The following is an 18,500-nucleotide window of genomic DNA, read 5'->3' on the forward strand; positions in this document are numbered from 1 at the left end:
CATTAGAATGGACGAAAGTGCTAATATATAATATATGATTTATAAAAACATGTAACATACTAATAAATATCTGTAAATATAAAACCATCCAGATTTCTGAGTACCTCATTTCTTCTATGTAATACCTGTACATCAGCTTCAAACCTATACTTACATGGTGAGCAAAAAGTGTACATACATCGCTATATGTATATATAAATTCAAAAAATGGAATAAGAACGCAACAGACGACAATAAAAACTTATGGATAGATAGGCAATGCAAAGATGGCTCATTCGTGGCCTATCATTTATCAGTCAAGCCTCCAAATTATCATTACAGTTTCAGGATTACAAATATAAATATATATATATATATATCCTTATAGAAAGCCAAGTTTGTATGTTGACTGCTGAAAATACTAAATAAAATTGATAATTTCAGGTTTTTCATCATTGAAATTAATTTGACCATTCTGCAGATAACTTATTTTCTGAAAACAGAATGAGGTGTGGGGGTGTATTGGCTCCTATTTCTAGCCATCTACATACTGTCTATTTCACCGTTATGCTTTTTACAGAGTGAAAAAAATACTCCACCTGTCACTCAATCTACCTCCAACTTTCTCTACGTTTATACATTACATTTATTCCTTTGAAGTCACTGCCAGACCTCTGCTTTCTCTCTGTTTATATGTTTCTATCTCTCACTATCTTCCTCTCTCTGGTTGTACATGTCTCTCTCTCTCTCCTCTCTCTCACTGCCTCTGCCTCTTTTTCTCTCCAGAGAAAAAAAATACATGCAACAAATAGAAAGGGGGATAGGGAGCATAAAACAAGTGAGACAGAGCTGTAACCACCTTTAAATTATGTTAGGCAATATTGAAATACCTTTCAAGAACTTTTATTGTAAGGAAAATGGGCATTACAATAGATGCCAATATGTGCCTTATGAATACGTTTGAGCAACATTCAGACTGGGCCACTAGTATATATATATATATATATATATATATATATATATATATATATATATATATAAGGCTGGCAATTTTAACATCAGATGGAGTGCAAGTTATGATGGATAAAAAATAATGGGGTAATGGCAATTCTAAAATGAAAAATAAAGTATCTAACAGAGTAGATTTTTATAAGATTATATTATTGTATGTGTCATTTATTGCCAGGAACGAGTGGATTATGGTGCTTTGATTGAGGAACTTGGAGGAACTGTCATAGAAGGACAGATCTATCATGAATCTTGTACACATCTTGTTATTGGTAAGTCTCAGTCTTAATTCTCTGTAAATAGTTTTGATACTTTCATATTCTTTGAACAACATGTTCTTATAGCAACTGTGACATGTTATTAATGTGTGATTCACATCAGATGTTCCATAATATTGTAGCAAATATAAGGTGGTGAGCTGGCAGAAACGTTAGCATGCTGGGCGAAATGCTTAGCGGTATTTTGTCTGTCTTTACATTCTGAGTTCAAATTCTGCCAAGGTCAACTTTGCCTTTCAACCTTTCGGGGTTGATAATTAAGTACCAGTTGTGTACTGGGGTTGATCTAATCTACTTGGCCCCTCCCCCAAATTTTCTGGCCTTCTGCCTAGAGTAGAAAAGAATTTTGTAGTATGAAATATCTTCAAAATCATGTCTGTTCCCTCTCGTGGTTATAGCAACTGTGATATATTGTCAAATTTTAAAACCTGCCTTTGCACTAAATTCTACAGTACACCTTCCACTATATCCTAATAGTAGCTATTACAGTTTGTTTAACCTGTTAGCTTTCAGATTTCTCTGTCAAATGTAATGTAATGCTTATTTATTCACATTGATTTAGCTTTGAGATTTCAATGACAAGATTGTTTATTTTTAGAATAATATTGTAGGGTAAGTATGAGAGGCTGGATCTGGTCAGTTTGAAGATAAACAGGTAGAACATTTTGGCCAGAGGTGACCGGTTCAAATGCTAAAGGGTTAAACTTTACAGCTCATGTTAAATGTATTTATAGCAACTGTGTTGTATATTTTGGCTAAACCACTAAGAATTAAGATCATCTTTTTTCAAATCTGCTAAAATTAACTAAATTTTTCACAAGCTGAAATTTTATTTTATTTATTAAAATTTCTGAATTTCATTATCTTTAGGATGTCCAACCAGAAATGAAAAATTCTTGGCTTGCATGGCATCAGGGAAGTGGATACTTCATAAATCTTACTTTGAAGATTGCCGAAGAGCCAAGAAGTTTGTTCAGGTTTGTGGTTATATTTCTGTCTTGTGGCCTTATAAACAAAGTTTCATACCTTCCTATTTTTTGTGTGAAATTTCCTGTGACTAGGTGCCAGAACAATTTTCACAGAAAACAGATATAGTGAATTGAATCAAACCTAATCTATCACTGGTGTTTATTTTGTCCATGCTGTAAGGTATGACTGTGTTTAGGAAGTTCACTTTGCAATAATTTGGTTTCAGGTTCAATCTTGCCGTGTGTCATTTGGGTCAACCAAATTGTAATTTGCTGGGTGGAAACAGTGTGGAGGTTGGTTGGAGGGGTTATCCTTGTTCTTGGGTATTTATTACCTGGTTTAACACTCCCTTCTGACCCTGGGAGTGAATGAGAATGGAGTGCTCAATATATACAGTGGATATGAGTTGCAAAACGAACATTTCAGTTTCACTTTCAATAATAAAAAGACTGTGTGTGTGTGTGTGTGAAATATTTTATTGAGTACATTACTATCCAGTAATGTACTCAGTACATATTATAAAGTAGAGTCAATGTATTTTTATTTGAATATCGGTTCTATGGGTGAAACACCAATTGTGAGTTACTTTTGTTCCTTCTTTGGGAGCACAACACAGTATGTAACAGAGGGTGTAAAAGCCACTAGAAACATGAATCTCGCATAGAGGCAATATTGATGTATTAAACATGGGTATATGTGAGAGTATACATTCTCACATAATGTTCTTTTATCACCAGGAAGCTAAACACGAATGGGGCAGTGTATCCACAGAAAGCGTCTTAGCCTCAGCCAACTCTGTTATGAAAACATTAGCAGCTTCAGCACAAAGGTGGCGTCTCAAAATACAGGAACTAAAGAAGGTAAGTAGTATATTAATGATTATTTGGTTTGCTTGGTTGCTCACTAATGTGTTTGAACAGTTATACTGAGTCCGGGTTGACAACAGAGCCTCTGTGTGGTTGCTAGACTTGCTAGAAAGGACAGTTAAGTGTCCCTAAAACTACACATATAATTTGTCCTTAAAAAGGAACACCTTAGACTGTTGTTATCATCATCATTTAGCATCCTTTTTCCATGCTAGCTTGGGTTGGATGGTTTGACAGGTGCTGGTAAGCCAGAGAACTGCACCAAGTTCCACTCTCCATTTTGGTGTGGTTTTTACGACTGGATGCCCTTTCTAACGCCAACCACTTTACAATGTGGAGTGGGTACTTTTTATGTGGCACCAGCACCAGCAAGGTCACCAAGTAACTTGCAAGGCAAAGATCCTTTGAGACGGTAGGGTACTGGAGGAGGTGGCTTTGTGCCTGGTAATGTGAGATTAGAGTCTGTCTGAATAAAAATAGTGTCGTCATAGCTTCATTGGAACATGGCTTACTTAGTGTTAAACAACAGCAAGAAAGGACACATTAGGTAATGTAGTCCTAGAGACACTATGTCTAAATAAAGGACCAGATAGATACAGTTGATGATAGGTCTGCTAGATCAGGATAGACCTGTACAAAACAACAGCAAGGGAGGACATATTAGATAGTGCAACCGTTGATATACTTTATCTGATTAAAGGACAAGATTGTCATGGCTTGAAAATCTTCATCATAGGTTTAGATCAGAGTTGATTTGGAGCTAAACAACAATATAATGATAATACAATATTTTAAGTACCTTTTAATTTTCAGTAACTAAGGGATTATGTACTGGAATACTCCCTCTCTCTGGCCAATTTGGAGGTCTAGTTGCTTCAGGCATAGTGTGCTATCACTTGCTTTTTACAGTGGAGTGCTTTCATTAGGACCTTTAATCCATTCATTTTTTTTTTATCATTTAGAGCTAAGTGAGAACATTTTTAGTAGGAGATGGTACAGCAGTCTGATCTTCTTGAACTTCAAAGAGTGAAATCAGCTGCAGCTGTTGTGCTTCAAATTCTGATACTCAATGTACTTGCATATTTTGGAAAGTTGGGAAACTGTTTTTTTTTTTCTGTTTCATTGGTATAGCCTGCTCCTTGTAACTCTGACAGGTATCTCAATTATTTGGATCGTTCCTCAAATTCAGTGCCTTGTTTCTCCCAAGTACACTTTGTGCATGCAACTTTTATGTTTCCCTTGTTGATGTATGGGTCATCCCATTGTTGAAATTTCTTCATGTGATGTGCCTTTGGCAATATGTGTTCTGTGTATGTGGCATGGAAACTCAGTGAAGATATAATTTAGGCTGATGGATGGAAGTAAATGTGAAAACAAGAGACAGAAGCTGAAAAGTTTGTAGAAAGTTATGTGTTAAATGGAGCAAAGAAAGCAGAGCAAAGCATAAGAAAAATGGAATGTGAAAAAGAGATAAGCAGAGGTCAGTAGAAGATAGAGGGAGTGGTAGGAAGGAAGAGTGAGAAAAAAAGTGGGGAGTATATTCCATTACTTTAATAGTTTTCTTTCAATCACTCTGTTACTACATATATATATCATATATCAGGGCTTGGTTTATTATTATGAAAATGATAGAAATCATTACTTTCATTATTATGTATTCTCAATTTATAATAATTTTTGTTTCCTTTTTTTTTTTTTTTCTAGCAAAGCCCAAAATGCCAAGGTGCATTTTATGATTGGTCTGTTATTTTGTGCACTTGTAAAAAGAAAGAAAGCAACTTTGAACGCCTTTTGAAGGCCGGTGGTGCCAAGGTTTTGTCTGCTAAGCCACCATTTACCAAACCAATTTCAGCAACACATGCCCTTATAGATATCACCAGAGCTGATCTCACTACTGTAAGTAAAGCTGCCTACCTTCTCATTTCTATTTAGTTGAAAAGGAGCTTGTTCTATATGTTTATGGGTATATATCATCATCATCATCATCATCATCATCATTGTTTAACGTCCGTTTTCCGTGCTAGCATGGGTTGGCAGCAGCCCTTCCTGTTGCCAACCCACACTTGTTTCCAAGCAAAGTAATATTCCTCCATGGACAGACGTTCTCATATAATATTGAGAATGCATAAGGTGGCAAGCTGGCAGAATTGTGAGCACACCAGGCAAAATGCTTAGAGGTATTTCGTTTGTTTTTATGTTCTGAGTTCAAATTCTGCCGATATTCATGATAGTTGTTCAAGTTCATACCACCAGTCACTCTGAGTTATTTCTCTCAGTTAGTTTTTATCAATATATCATCATCATCATTGTCATTTAATGTCCACTTTACTGTGCAAGCATGAATCAGGTGGACTTTGTTGGGGTAGATTTTCTAATCCCAAATATTCTACCTGCTTCCAGGTAAAGTAATATTTCACCATTGCCTGCCATTTTACGTGGAAGGCCAGCAAGAAACAACATTGCTTGTATGATGTTAAAGCTTGTTTACAACCAGGGCTGTGAAGTCAAAACAAAAAATTTCGACTCCGACTCCTCTATGTAAGTAAGTGATTGTGGTCTATTTTACTGACTCCGACTCCCACAGCCCTGTTTACAACCATCATATAATGTCAGAACAAGGGTTCACACATACACATGACACACTTCTTTCAGTTTGTCTACCACATCCATTCACAAAGTTTTGGTTGGCCATGGGCTATAGTAGAAGACACTTGCCTAAAGTACCACTACATCTGAGACCACATGGTTGGGAAGCAGATTTCTCAACCATACAGCTATGCCTGCATCCATTTATACACACACATTCACATTGGATGGTGTAACTCACATTATTGGGTCTTAGTTTTGTAGGATTTACCACAGAAAATATAACCTATGGATTCAAATATACCACCCAATATATACTAAGTAAACACTACACAGTACACCTTTTAAGATTTCATATATATACAGAGAGAGGGAGAGTGTGTGTGTCGTATTCTAACGTATATCTGTTGTTTATCTTCACAGAGTGACTTAGAAACCTTATTGCGAAACAATGTACTTTGTCTCCGTCCTGATTATATTGCTGCTTACCTTTCAAATGAAGTACTACAGTCACCTGATGAATTTTGTCCTCCTGAAGTCATTGCTTTAAGGGCCAGGTAAATATAGCTTTTAACCTTTTGCATGCACAATGTACTGCCAGGTATCAAACTCACAACCTTACGATCATGAGCTGAATACCCTAACCACTAAGTCATGTGCCTCCTCACTACTTGTACAAATATCAAAGAGGACCATGAAATGAAGTGAGAGCTGAGGATAGTAAAGGTAGAACATCTGAGGTCCTACTGCTCAACATCCAGGTTTACCTAGATGTATATATATGGAGGCGCAATGGCCCAGTGGTTAGGGCAGCAGACTCGCGGTCGTAGGATCGCGGTTTCGATTCCCAGACCAGGCGTTGTGAGTGTTTATTGAGCGAAAACATCTAAAGCTCCACGAGGCTCCGGCAAGGATGGTGGTGATCCCTGCTGTACTCTTTCACCACAACTTTCTCTCACTCTTACTTCCTGTTTCTGTTGTACCTGTATTTCAAAGGGCCGGCCTGTGTCACGCTGAATATCCCCGAGAACTACGTTAAGGGTACACGTGTCTGTGGAGTGCTCAGCCACTTACACGTTAATTTCACGAGCAGGCTGTTCCTTTGATCGGATCAACCGGAACCCTCATCGTCATAACCAACGGAGTGCTTCCTATATGTGTGTGTGTGTTATATGCAAAGTGATGTGTGTATGTATGCGTGTATTTCACCATTGTAAGCAGAGCTAGCACTTGTATAGTTAATGTAATAGGTTGCCAACAGATATTGATTCATTGATATTAATATTGATTTTTTTTTTTTCATTTAAGCTTGAATCTTCCAGATTCCGGAATGAGAAAAAGAAAAACTACTATAATTGGTGAAGAAGCGAAACGAAACCGAAAACTGTGATAATGATTATTATTATTATTGATAATAATAGTAATATTGTTAATGTTGTTAGGGAGTTGGCAGAAATTGTAAAATGAGGCCCTAAAATTGACTTTACAGTATTTAGGTTTGTCTCTTCATGTTCTGGGTTCCTTCTCTCCCCGTAATATACTCATGTCAGATTAAGTGGTTAAACTCTGTTCCTACAAATTTCTGATCCTGCTGACTATGGGATATCACCAAAGGTTGGCTTTGCCTTACCATTCCTCTGAGACAGATAAAATATGGTATTGATACCAGTTGTGGTCTGGGAAGTGACAATGAATTACCACTCAAGTATTGGGAAACTTGATAAAATGAAGGACCAATCAAGTATTGGGGTTTGATTTTATCAATGTATTCCTTCACCCATATTTATATCTTTGTACTTATGTTAGAAATTATTGTTATTATTACTGAGGCAAGCTGGCATTATCATTAGCATGCTGGACAGGCATTTTGTCCATCTTTATGTTCTGTAATGTTTAACTTTGCCTTTCATCTTTTCAATGTTGATAAAATAAGTACTGGTTGGGCACGGGGGTGAATATAATCAATTTACCCATCCTCTAAAATTGCTGGCCTTGTGGCAAAATCTGAAACTATTATTACTAAGGCAGCGAGGTGACAGAACTGTTAGCATACCAGAGAAAGTGCTTAGTGGCATTTCTTCAGGTTCTTTGCATTCTGAGTTCAAATTCTGAGACAGCCAACTTTACCTTTCATCCTTTCTGGTTTGATAAAATAAAGTATTAATTAAATACTGGAGTCAATGGAATCAACTAACCCTCTCCAAAAATTACTGGCTTTGTACCAAAAACTGAAACCACAATTTTTATTATTGTTTCTGCCCCAAGGGTGACAGGCTGGTTGAATTGTTAGAGCGTTGGAATAAATGCATTGCAGGACTTTTTTTTTTTTTTGCTCTGTATATTCTGAGTTCAAATCAGCCAAGGTCAACTTTGCCATACATCCTTTCAGAATTGATAAAATAAAGTACCAGTCAAATACTGGGATCAGTGGTATTGACTAACCACTTCCCCTCAGAACTGCTGGCCTTGTCCGTAAATAAGAAATTCTGCCCCAAGAAGGCAGTAAAATGAAAGAAACAATAGTGATATGATCTACTGAAGGACTTAGCATTGAGCTTTACTCTCTTTACATCTTGAGTTCAAATCCCACTACAGTTGATGTAAAGTTTATTTTTTAATTGTGATTAATACCAGTCATATACCTGGGTATATTTTCACTAGACTTTGTATCCCATACTCATAAATTTGTGGTCATGTACTGCAGTAAGAACTCTATCATTATTATTATTATTCATAAGACTGGATGGAAGAATTGGTTGAACCTCATGCATAATGCCTTGTGGTATTCAGTCATGTCTCTACATTTTGAGTTGAGATTATTTAAAAAAAAATTTTTCTGTAGTTGATACAATAAGTGGCTGTCAAATAATACCAGATGGATTTGATTGACTTCCTATTTATTTTAGGCATTACTAAATTTGCATGGCTACAAAATCATATTTTTAATGTGTGTAAATAGCAGTTTGTTTTAAAAAATTGTTTTCAAGAAAATAAAATCTAGCATTTCAAGAATGCTTAATATTTAGCTTAGTAAATATATTGGGGATTGTTGTTGTTATCTTAATATTTGTAGTCATAGCCTTGTTTACCTACCACTCTGTCTGTCTGTCTGTATGTGTGTGTGTGTATTTCTATATTGTATGTGTATATATGTTAATGTGCATTTTTTTGTCAAGTTATAACAAAAAAAAACCCCCACAATCTAGTATTTAACTGAATTCAATGCTTTGTGTAGTGTACATATACTTTCATTAGACATAGGTGAAAACTTCAAAATCACTGTCACCCCTCTTGTTGAAGTATAACAAATATATACATTATTTACATTTGATGGATATTTGTCCTCATCTTGTTTGTTGTTAACACAACATTTCGGCTGATATACTCTCCAGCCTTCATCAGGTGTCTTGGGGAAATTTTGAACCTGGGTTCTCATTTGTAAGGTATTTTTTTATGTTATTATTATTATTATTCAGGTCACTGCCTGGAATCAAACTCTGAATCTTGGGGTTAGTAGCCCGCACTCTTAACCACTATGCCGTAGTGGTTAAGAGTGCAGGCTACTAACCTCAACATTCCAAGTTCGATTCCATGCAGTGACCTGAATAATAATAATAATAATAGTAATAATAGTAATAATAATAATAGTAATAATAATAATAATAACATCAAAAAATACCTTAGGAATGAGAACCCAGATTCGAAATTTCCCCAAGACACCTGATGAAGGCTGGATGGTATATCTGCCGAAATGTTGTGTTAACAACAAACAAGATGGGGACAAATATCCATCAAATGTAAATAATGTACATAATTCCTCATCTCTTAAATATAGAACTGTATTAACATATATATATTCTTTATTATTTTGTGATTCAGAATCTAAACACCTGATGTTCACCCTGATGCTAGAAGTGTGTAGAGTTTGATGTGTGTTTGTCAAGTGTGTGGTAAACAGGGTTACATTACATCCAAACCTAGATTTCTTTCTGTCAGGCCTTCATTCAGCTTTACACATCAGTGGACTCGGAAAAAAAATTATTCTTCATTTACTGTTGTTCAGAGGCTATAATATGTCCATGTAATGTGTTGTATGTTTGTGTCTGAACTATTTGTGAAATTTGTGCTTTTCTGATTATTTATTCTAACTATGGTGCTATCAGTTATCATTTTAGTTGATTCTGTATATACATGCAAGTTTGTTCCACCTGAATTTCTCTATCTCTATCTATCCGCTCAGTCGAAGTCGACTCTTGGTTACTCCATGGATCAGTGTCCTCCAGTCAGTTCTATCCTGGGCCGGGCAGCTTCTTTCAGACTGGCTATGTCCATTCCGGTATCACTCTTGATGGTGTCAAGCCAGCGGCTTCTTGGTTGGCCTCTTCCTCTCTTGCCACTGACCATTCCAAGCATGATGTCCTGAATTTACTGCATTGTAATATCATCATCATCATTTAACGTCCATTTTCCATGCTAGCATGGGTTGGACGGGGTCTGGAAGCCATGGAGGCTGCACCAGGCTCTAGTCTGATTTGGCAGTGTTTCTACAGCTGGATGCCCTTCCTAATGCCAACCACTCCGTGAGTGTAGGGAACATATTCAAATTTAACAATGAGCTATTAATTGAGCTCTTGATTACTGTGGATATCTCTTTTCATGTTTATACACTAATTCTCTGTATATAAATATGTCTTTATAAATTTGTATGTTTGTCTATATATGTATATATAACTTTGAAAACAATTCTTTGTTACGAAATGGGTTCCATCAATCTATTTATGACATTGTACCTCTGAAACCGCAACAATTGTCCAGAATGTATAGAATTTTTTTTTCTTTTTTAAAAATCATTCATAGTTAACGTTTTCAATTCATATTTGATTGAATGTTCCCCATTTATACAAATATATGACCATGTGTGAAGTGTAAGAATATTGATACTTGTGTATCTGTAAATATATGCATGGACCTTCACATATTTATTCAAATCTTTGCTTCTCTGAGTTTTCTGTTCTTTATGATGATGACTGCCAAAATATTCTATTTTTGAAAAATCTCAGGGTTTCTTCATTGTGCATTGGTCAGTGGTCGTGTGTGACAAAACATAATATTTATAGCATCTGTTGTTGAGATAAACAGCATATATGCTTTTTTATATATATATATGTATATAGTGTAAGAATGGGAAGGAAGACGTAGGTAGAATTCAATCAATCAATAAACTATAGTATACATTTTAGTGCCCTTTTTTTTTAGATCCAAATGTATGTATGCATATATAGATATATATATATTGGACATATTTAATATGTACAGGATTTAATTTCAAGCTGCTGTAAGATTCATGCTTCTGAAAATACAATGGTCAGACAATCTTGTATAGCATGCCACTTACTTCCAAACAATCCAGGGTTGCTTGGAAATACTTGGTAAGTTATGTCTGACCGCTGTGTTTTCAGAAGCATGAAACTAATAGTAGCTCAAATTCAAATCCTGCATATATTAAATGATGTTTTTCTCACTGGATGGAGTACTTTTATGTTGATTCCACCCATATCACATAACAGAACAGTACATTATATATATATATATATATACACGTACACACATATATATCATCATCATTTTAACATCTACTTCTACCTGCATGGATTAGATGAAATTTTTTTTGAAAGAGACTTTCAATGGCTTGATACCTTTTCAGTCGTCAATCGTTGCCTGTTTCCAACTAAGGTAATAATAATTCCTAATGACCAGATACGTTTCCTCAGAAGATTGGGAAGGAGCAACACTGCTTATATGATGCTGGCACTAATTTGCAACTATATTTAATGTTAAGACAAGGTGCATACACACTCACACACACATATCCATTTGTAAATATATCTTCATCTTGGAATTCCACACAGTTTCCATCTACCAAATCCACTCATGAGACTTTGCTCAGCCAGGTGCTATAATAGGAAATAAATGCCATGCCGTGGTGTGACTGGGCTGGAAAGGAAACTACTTAATCACACAGCTATGCATGCACCAGACACCTGTTTCTGTCTCTCTGTTACATTAACCTTTCATCATCTGGTACATGATCACCTCCTCCAGTGCCCCCTCCCCTTAAAGGATCTTTGTGTTGCTAGTTACTTGCTGATCCTGTCAGTGTTGATGCCATGTAAAAAGCATCCAGTCCACACTGTAAAGTAGTTGGTGTTTGCAAGGGCATCCAGCTGTAAAAATCATGCCAAAATTGACATAACTCTTGCTGGTGCCACATAAAAAGCACTCAGTCCACTCTGCAGGGTGGTTGGTGTTAGGAAGGGCATCCAGCCATAAAAACCATGACAAAACAGACACTGAAGCTTGGTGCAGTCTTCTTCCTAGCCAGCTCCTGTCAAACCATTGAACCTATGCCAACATGGAAAGCAGATGTTAAATGATGATGATGATATATAAACAAGAATTTACTGCTTCTGTATATATTTGAAATAGATGTGTATACCTGCTAAGGGACCAACAAGTGTCAATTTTATCAGTTTTGACATTAAGATAGTCTTCAAAATATTCTTCAAATTAAATTATAACACTGTGTAACACAATTTTTGTCCTTGGGTAGCAACTTGTTATTTCCTATTTGCTTACCCCTAGAAAATATGAAAAATGACTTTGCTTTTGTGACATTTATTCAAACCATAAAGAATCCCTCTCAACACTTGGCTATGGTGCTCTCCCACTACTCCTGCTCATGATCAGAGATGCACAGATTGTCAACCACTAACGTACATGCTTAAGTGGTTATGGTCAAGCAATTTTGTGACATTGAGCAGAATATTTGCTATAACGATATTTCTGCTTTGGCAACTTACACTGAATCTGTCTGAAATGTAATGGATAATAGGTCAGTATCAAAACATTGATGTATGCTCAGAATTATTTTTATTACAAGAGTGGTGGATTAGCAGAAATCATTTGAGCGCCAGACAAAGCATCTTGTGATGTTTGTTCTGGCTCATCACAAGATGCTTAGTTCAAATCCTGCCAAAGTCATCTTAGTTCTTCATTTCCTTGTAGACAATAAAATACAGACCAGTCAAGTATTGGGGTTGATGTTATCAACTAATTCCTTCCCCTCAAAATGTCATGTCTCATGCCTAAATTATAAACCATTATTTTTATAAGACCATCTGATGACAACTTTGCCGTTTGTCATTCTGAGCTTGGTAGAATAAAGTACCATTCAGATACTTCTTTTTGTCATTTTTTGCACTTTGTGTTGAGCCTACAGATGCATTATGCCAGGTGTTACCCCAGTTTCCATGTAGTTGTGAGAGTATAAAACTCCTACTCTCTATGAGACTGTCATAGTCAAACACTGAGATGAATTTAAACAACTTTATTCTGCTACCTGACAGAATCGGTAGAACATCAGACAAAATGCTTTGCAATGTTTGTTTCACCTCTTAATGTTCTAAGTTCAAGTGCAGCTGAAGTTAGCTCTGCCTTTTGAGGTTGATAAAATAAAGTATTAGTGAAGTACTGGGGTTGAGGGTATCAACTAATTCCTTCCCCACTTCAAATTGCTGCCTTTGTGCCTCAATCACAAACTATTATTTTTATTAAGGCAGCAAGATGGCAGAGTCATTAGCATGTTGGGTAAAATGCTTAGCAGCATTTTGTCTCTCCTTATGTTCTGAGTTCAATTTCCACCGAGGTTGACTTTGCTTTTCATCCTTTCGGGGTCAATGAAATAAGTGCCAGTTATACACTGGAGTCGATGTAATCAATTAGCCCCCTCCCTCAAAATATCAGGCCTTGTGCCTATCTAGTAGAATGGATTATTATTATGATGAAGGCAATGAACAGGTAGAATCATTACTGCACTGCTGAAAATGCTTAGTAGCATCCCCGTTCCTTATGTTCAGATCCCACTGAGGTCAACTTTACCTTTCAATTTTTTCCTGGGGTTGATAAAATAAGTACCATTTGAGCACTGGGGTCTGTGTAAGCAATTTTGTCCCTCTCCTCAAAATTACTGGCTTTGTGCCAAAATTTGAAACCATTATTGCATTATTATTTCCAGTCATTTAATATCATATTTTCTATTATCATTAAAGATTTAACTATGGTTATAATTCCCAAAATACTATTCTAGCTGGAATATTATATGTTTTTAGACGTAATATCTCATACGGAACATTTGTATTCTATGTATTTCACCAAACTTTTAAATATCGTCCATGTATATAGAATAATGTTTGTTAATATTTATTATGCACTTGTATTTGTTCAGTCAATTCTTGTTCTTGTTGCTGCTCAAAAATATTAAATGTTTGAAGATTGAATTCTGGGGGAATATGTTGTTTTTGTTTTGTAGCATTATTATTATTAATGTTTATCTTTCTTTATGTTCATTCTGTAAATGAGATGCTATATCGATATCACACTTTCTGTTATGTCATATCACTGTAGCTCTTATCCTCTTATTCATTGTATAAATGTGATACTTCTTTAGCTTTTGACTTAATCATGGCGTAAATGTGAAATTGCTATAGGTTTTGTCATCTTGTTCATGGTATAAGTGTGATAATGCTAGAGTTTTTCTTCCTTATTTATGGTATCAATGTGATATCACTATAACTCTTACCCTTTTATTCTTAGTATGAATGTGATATTGGTATTCCCTTAGTTTTCTTATATGTGATATGGCTATAGCTTTTGTTTTGTTCATTGTATAAATGTGATATCTCTATAATACTTCACTTCTCATTGTATAAATCTGATAGATATTCTAACTTTGTTTTTTTATATTTTATTCCAAATTCATTTCTCTTCCAAACATTAATAAAATATGCAAAAAAATTTTCAAAATAAATCCGTAAATATTTTATAAAAATAAAGATACTTTATTGAAATGTTTCATATTTTGCTTTTTTCTTTTTTTTCTTTTGTATAAGTGTGTGTAATGGTCAAGTATTCAAGATGCATATGTTGTTTAATGGTCCAGAATACAGATTTGACTGTTATTTCTAGCATACCTTGTTGTCTTATTTAATTCCAAGTCAAGCCTTGCTACTGAATAGATGACTTAACTTTCAAACTCAAACCACAATTTGTTAATCATCTCAATTTATCTTGCCATTGGATCTGGACACTCATTTATCCCTGATCGAAGGTATTCCAACCATGACCATCACTTCTATTTTCCAATATAGAACTCCTTAGATTTAAGTGCTTCTGCCTCAAGTGACACATGAAGCAAAGTACACCAGCAGGATTGGTTGGCAGTCACTCTCCTATCTCCAGCAGGAAAGGAATGCTGTGATGCTCTTGCGCTTTGAACTGTTTACATAGCTTGAGGTTTTTTTTCCAAGGACAGAGTACTGACCTGAAGATCAATGACTTGAATTTAGGAAAGAGACTTGAAGTGGAGCTGCCCCTATTGACTGCTAGCTGAGCTCTACGAAGTATAGTGTGGGTCACCTTAAGTCACGAACACCTAATTGTTGACTTGCTGTAGCCGCTCTGCCTGCTTAGTGGTGCAGTGTCACCCACCCACCACCCCTTCCTTGTGCTTCAGCCCACCATTTGAGGTGGTGTGGCAATTGGAACCAGCACATTAGAGATTTAGGGAGTGAGTGAGACCCAGTGGATGCATGTCCACCCTGCCAAAGATGCCTTTACTCTGAACCCCTTACACCCTATAGAGCATTTGGGATGGCTTTATTCAAATAACACCTCATTGTCTTTTACTTGTTTCAATCATTATACTGTGGTCATGTTTGGGGCATCACCTAGAAAAATTTTAGTTGAACAAATTGGCCCCAGTACTTATTTTATCAGTGTCTTTTGGCGAACTGCTAAGTTACAGGGGCGTAAACACCAACACCAATTGTCAAGTGGTGGGGAACAAACATAGTCACAAAGACCTACACATATATACATGATAGGCTTCTTTCAGTTTCCACCTACCAAATTCACTCGTAAGTCTTTGGTCGGCCCAAGGCTGTAGTGGAAGACACTTGCCCAAGGTACCATGCAGTGGGACTGGACCCAGAAATGTGTGGCTGGGAAGCAAGCTTCTATCCATAAATATAAAATATAACATTAAACCATGTAATCCTAGATACATTGTGTCTGAATAAAGAGACAAGATAATTACAGACAAAGCATCAGTTGTCGTAGATCTGCTGGATCATGGCTAACCTAAGGGTTATGCAAGGTCAAACTGACCATGAGGTGACTTCTGTGTTTGTTAAGAATAGCAACCAAATCTTTATCAAATAATATCCTACTTTTCGAAAGGGAAGAATTTGCTAGATAGAATAATCCTAGATACACCATATCTGAAATAAAAGACAAGATGGTCATGGGTAGAATGTCTTTGAGTATAGGTCTGCCGAATCTAAGTTAAATAACATAGCTACAAATAATGATACTCAATTGACTAGAAATAACAGTCAAATATCCCATAAATCACATCCTACTCTATTTAAGGAAGGAGGGACACATTGGATAATATAATTCTGGATATGTCTGAAAAATTAACAATGCGGTGGTCACTGCTGGAACTCTGTTGATCATAAGTGCTGGATCAGAATTGGCCTGGGGTTTAACAACTGTTACTATACAAGAAGCTAACACAGGAGATTATGTGATCACTCAATCTGCTAGAAATAATTGCCAAATTTTAACTATTACAGCTTACAAAGGAAAATCACATTAGATAAAATTCTATCTCTCATGTATGTATATATATATAGTAGCAGTATCGCCCAGCATTGCTTGGGTTTGTTTCGACCATTTAGAATTGGAATTTTTGAAAAGTAAAAATTTTGCATTATGTAGCTTGTTATTCTCTTTAAGTGTACATTTTTCTGGTTGAAATACACTGAAAAATGGCGACACAGCAATAAAAAAAGCGTAAGAAATAGGGATTTTCATAGAAAAAAAGCACCTTTTTGATGTGAATAATTTTTGATGTTAACAAGGTCCGATTTGAATTTTTTCTTCTATGGAAGGAAGAGCAAGCCTTCTATCATACTCTAAATTTTGGTCAACTTGCGCCGCAGGGTCTCGGAGGAGATAGTGTTAGTTGAAGGCTACCAAACCTGCCATATACAGACAACTTCAGCTTTATATGTATAGAGATATGTGTCTGTAGGCATGGCTGTGTGGTTAAGACGTTTGCTTTCCAGCCATGTACTTCTGGGTTCAGTACCAATGCATGACACCTTGAGCAACTATCTACCATAGCCATGGTCTAACAAAAGTCATGTGAGTGGATTTGGTAATTCAAAACTGAAAGAAATCTCTCATACACACAGAAGGCTGTAGCTAAGAAGTTCGCTCTCCAGTTACATGATTTCTGAAATCTTGGGTACCTTCTACTATAGACCTGGGCCAACCGAAGCCTTGTGAGATGAAACTAAAAGAAGACCATCGAATATGTGTTGTGTCTGTGTAGTGAGGAATTGTTTGTATGTTCTTGTTTTGCTATCACATGATGGTTGTAAATGAGCAACACTGTTGTACAAGCAGTTTCATAGCAATGAAAACATGTCGGGCCATTGGGAAATATTACTTTGCTTGGAAATAGGTGAGAGTTAGCAACAAGAAGGGCATCTGACTAGAAAATCTGACCCATGCAAGCATGGAAAAAAGTGAATTTTAAAACAACGGTGATGATGGTGGTGGTGATAGATAGATAGATAGAATGACAGACATGCAATGCATGTGTAAACTGAAGGAGTCCTTGGCTAGTCACAGATCTTTAGAAGTATTAGTTGACATGATGAGAGAATAGAAATCAGTAGGGAAGAATTTTTGAGGAAAATAATAGAAAGAATAAATCAAGGAATATTATCTGGTATAATGCACCATTCACCATAATAGCTGCACTAGGTAAATGATTCTCACCTCCAAGTAAGTATGGGAAATTATTTAATTGCCATAGTATAAAATTTTCATATTCAACCACCAGAAACTGGGCTCTGATTACAGCAGTACATAACAAATAGAGAATTAGGGAGTATCACAACTCAAAATCTGTAAATAAGAGTAGAATCAATAGTGTGAATTGTGAAATTAACTCTAATGATAATTTTCTCGAACTAGATTTCTATTCTTTAAGTAAAAATAATTCCGTCTCTGATAATACAGTTAACACTTAGTTTTAATACTGATAATGATAATAATAATAATAATAGTAATCCTGCCTAATTTTGAAAGGACTTGTAGGAATTTTTTTAACCTTGAGTACCAAATGCTAGTGAATGCCTGTGTAATTGTAAAAACAAAATTGTCCTTTAGAAAATCAGTGTTTAAGGAAAAATATAGTGTGTCAATGTAAGGTAATAACAGGGGATCATAAGTATTATTACACAGGTTCATCAACTACAATTTCGAAGTCTAGATTCCATAATCATTCTTATTCATTTAAGTATAGAAGAAAAGGTAATTCTACAAATTTTAATAAATGCATTTGGGATTTAAATGGTCCATTATTAATTATGCAGCACTGTACAATATTGACAATTCTACATATGATCTTAGCCTTGAAGAAATGTATTATATAATTACTTCTAAATTAATATTATTAAATTTTAATGGTAATTTTACAATGAAATGTGGTCACAAATTTGTGAAGGCATTTCAATTGTTCAATTCTTAATTATAATTGCTTTTCATATATTATATAGTAAGCATAATTTTTCTAAAGATGCTTAATATATTTAATAGATAGGTAACTAATTGTTGTGACATAGCATCTCTATGTTTCTAATTGTTGTAATGTAGAATTCTTATGTCTAATTTTTTTATT

General features: G+C 35.5%; 1 protein-coding gene and 1 long non-coding RNA gene across 4 annotated transcripts in view; one reads left to right on the top strand and one right to left on the bottom strand.

Annotated features, from left to right (window-relative positions):
* LOC115220846 (DNA topoisomerase 2-binding protein 1-like) overlaps positions 1 to 18,500 on the top strand; it is a 74,938-nt gene that overhangs the window by 54,380 nt on the left and 2,058 nt on the right. For 2 of the 3 annotated variants that reach the window (XM_029791025.2, XM_036510369.1), the window contains 6 exons: positions 1,166 to 1,259; positions 2,136 to 2,242; positions 2,972 to 3,094; positions 4,805 to 4,996; positions 6,110 to 6,243; positions 6,995 to 7,782. In XM_029791025.2, the coding sequence (XP_029646885.1) occupies positions 1,166 to 1,259; positions 2,136 to 2,242; positions 2,972 to 3,094; positions 4,805 to 4,996; positions 6,110 to 6,243; positions 6,995 to 7,076 (732 nt within the window). In that variant the 3' untranslated portion in view covers positions 7,077 to 7,782. Of the gene's footprint in view, positions 1 to 1,165; positions 1,260 to 2,135; positions 2,243 to 2,971; positions 3,095 to 4,804; positions 4,997 to 6,109; positions 6,244 to 6,994; positions 7,783 to 18,500 lie in introns of those variants that run through there. The other variant, XR_005002627.1, reaches the window with a different exon arrangement.
* On the bottom strand, positions 3 to 11,287 carry LOC118766719. Its single transcript, XR_005002628.1, has 3 exons — positions 11,262 to 11,287; positions 5,015 to 5,017; positions 3 to 144 (listed from the first exon to the last, which is right to left on the bottom strand). It is a non-coding gene; the product is annotated as an uncharacterized LOC118766719 (long non-coding RNA).

Source organism: Octopus sinensis, linkage group LG17 (assembly GCF_006345805.1).
Source record: "Octopus sinensis linkage group LG17, ASM634580v1, whole genome shotgun sequence".
Taxonomy (NCBI): Eukaryota; Metazoa; Mollusca; class Cephalopoda; order Octopoda; family Octopodidae; genus Octopus; species Octopus sinensis.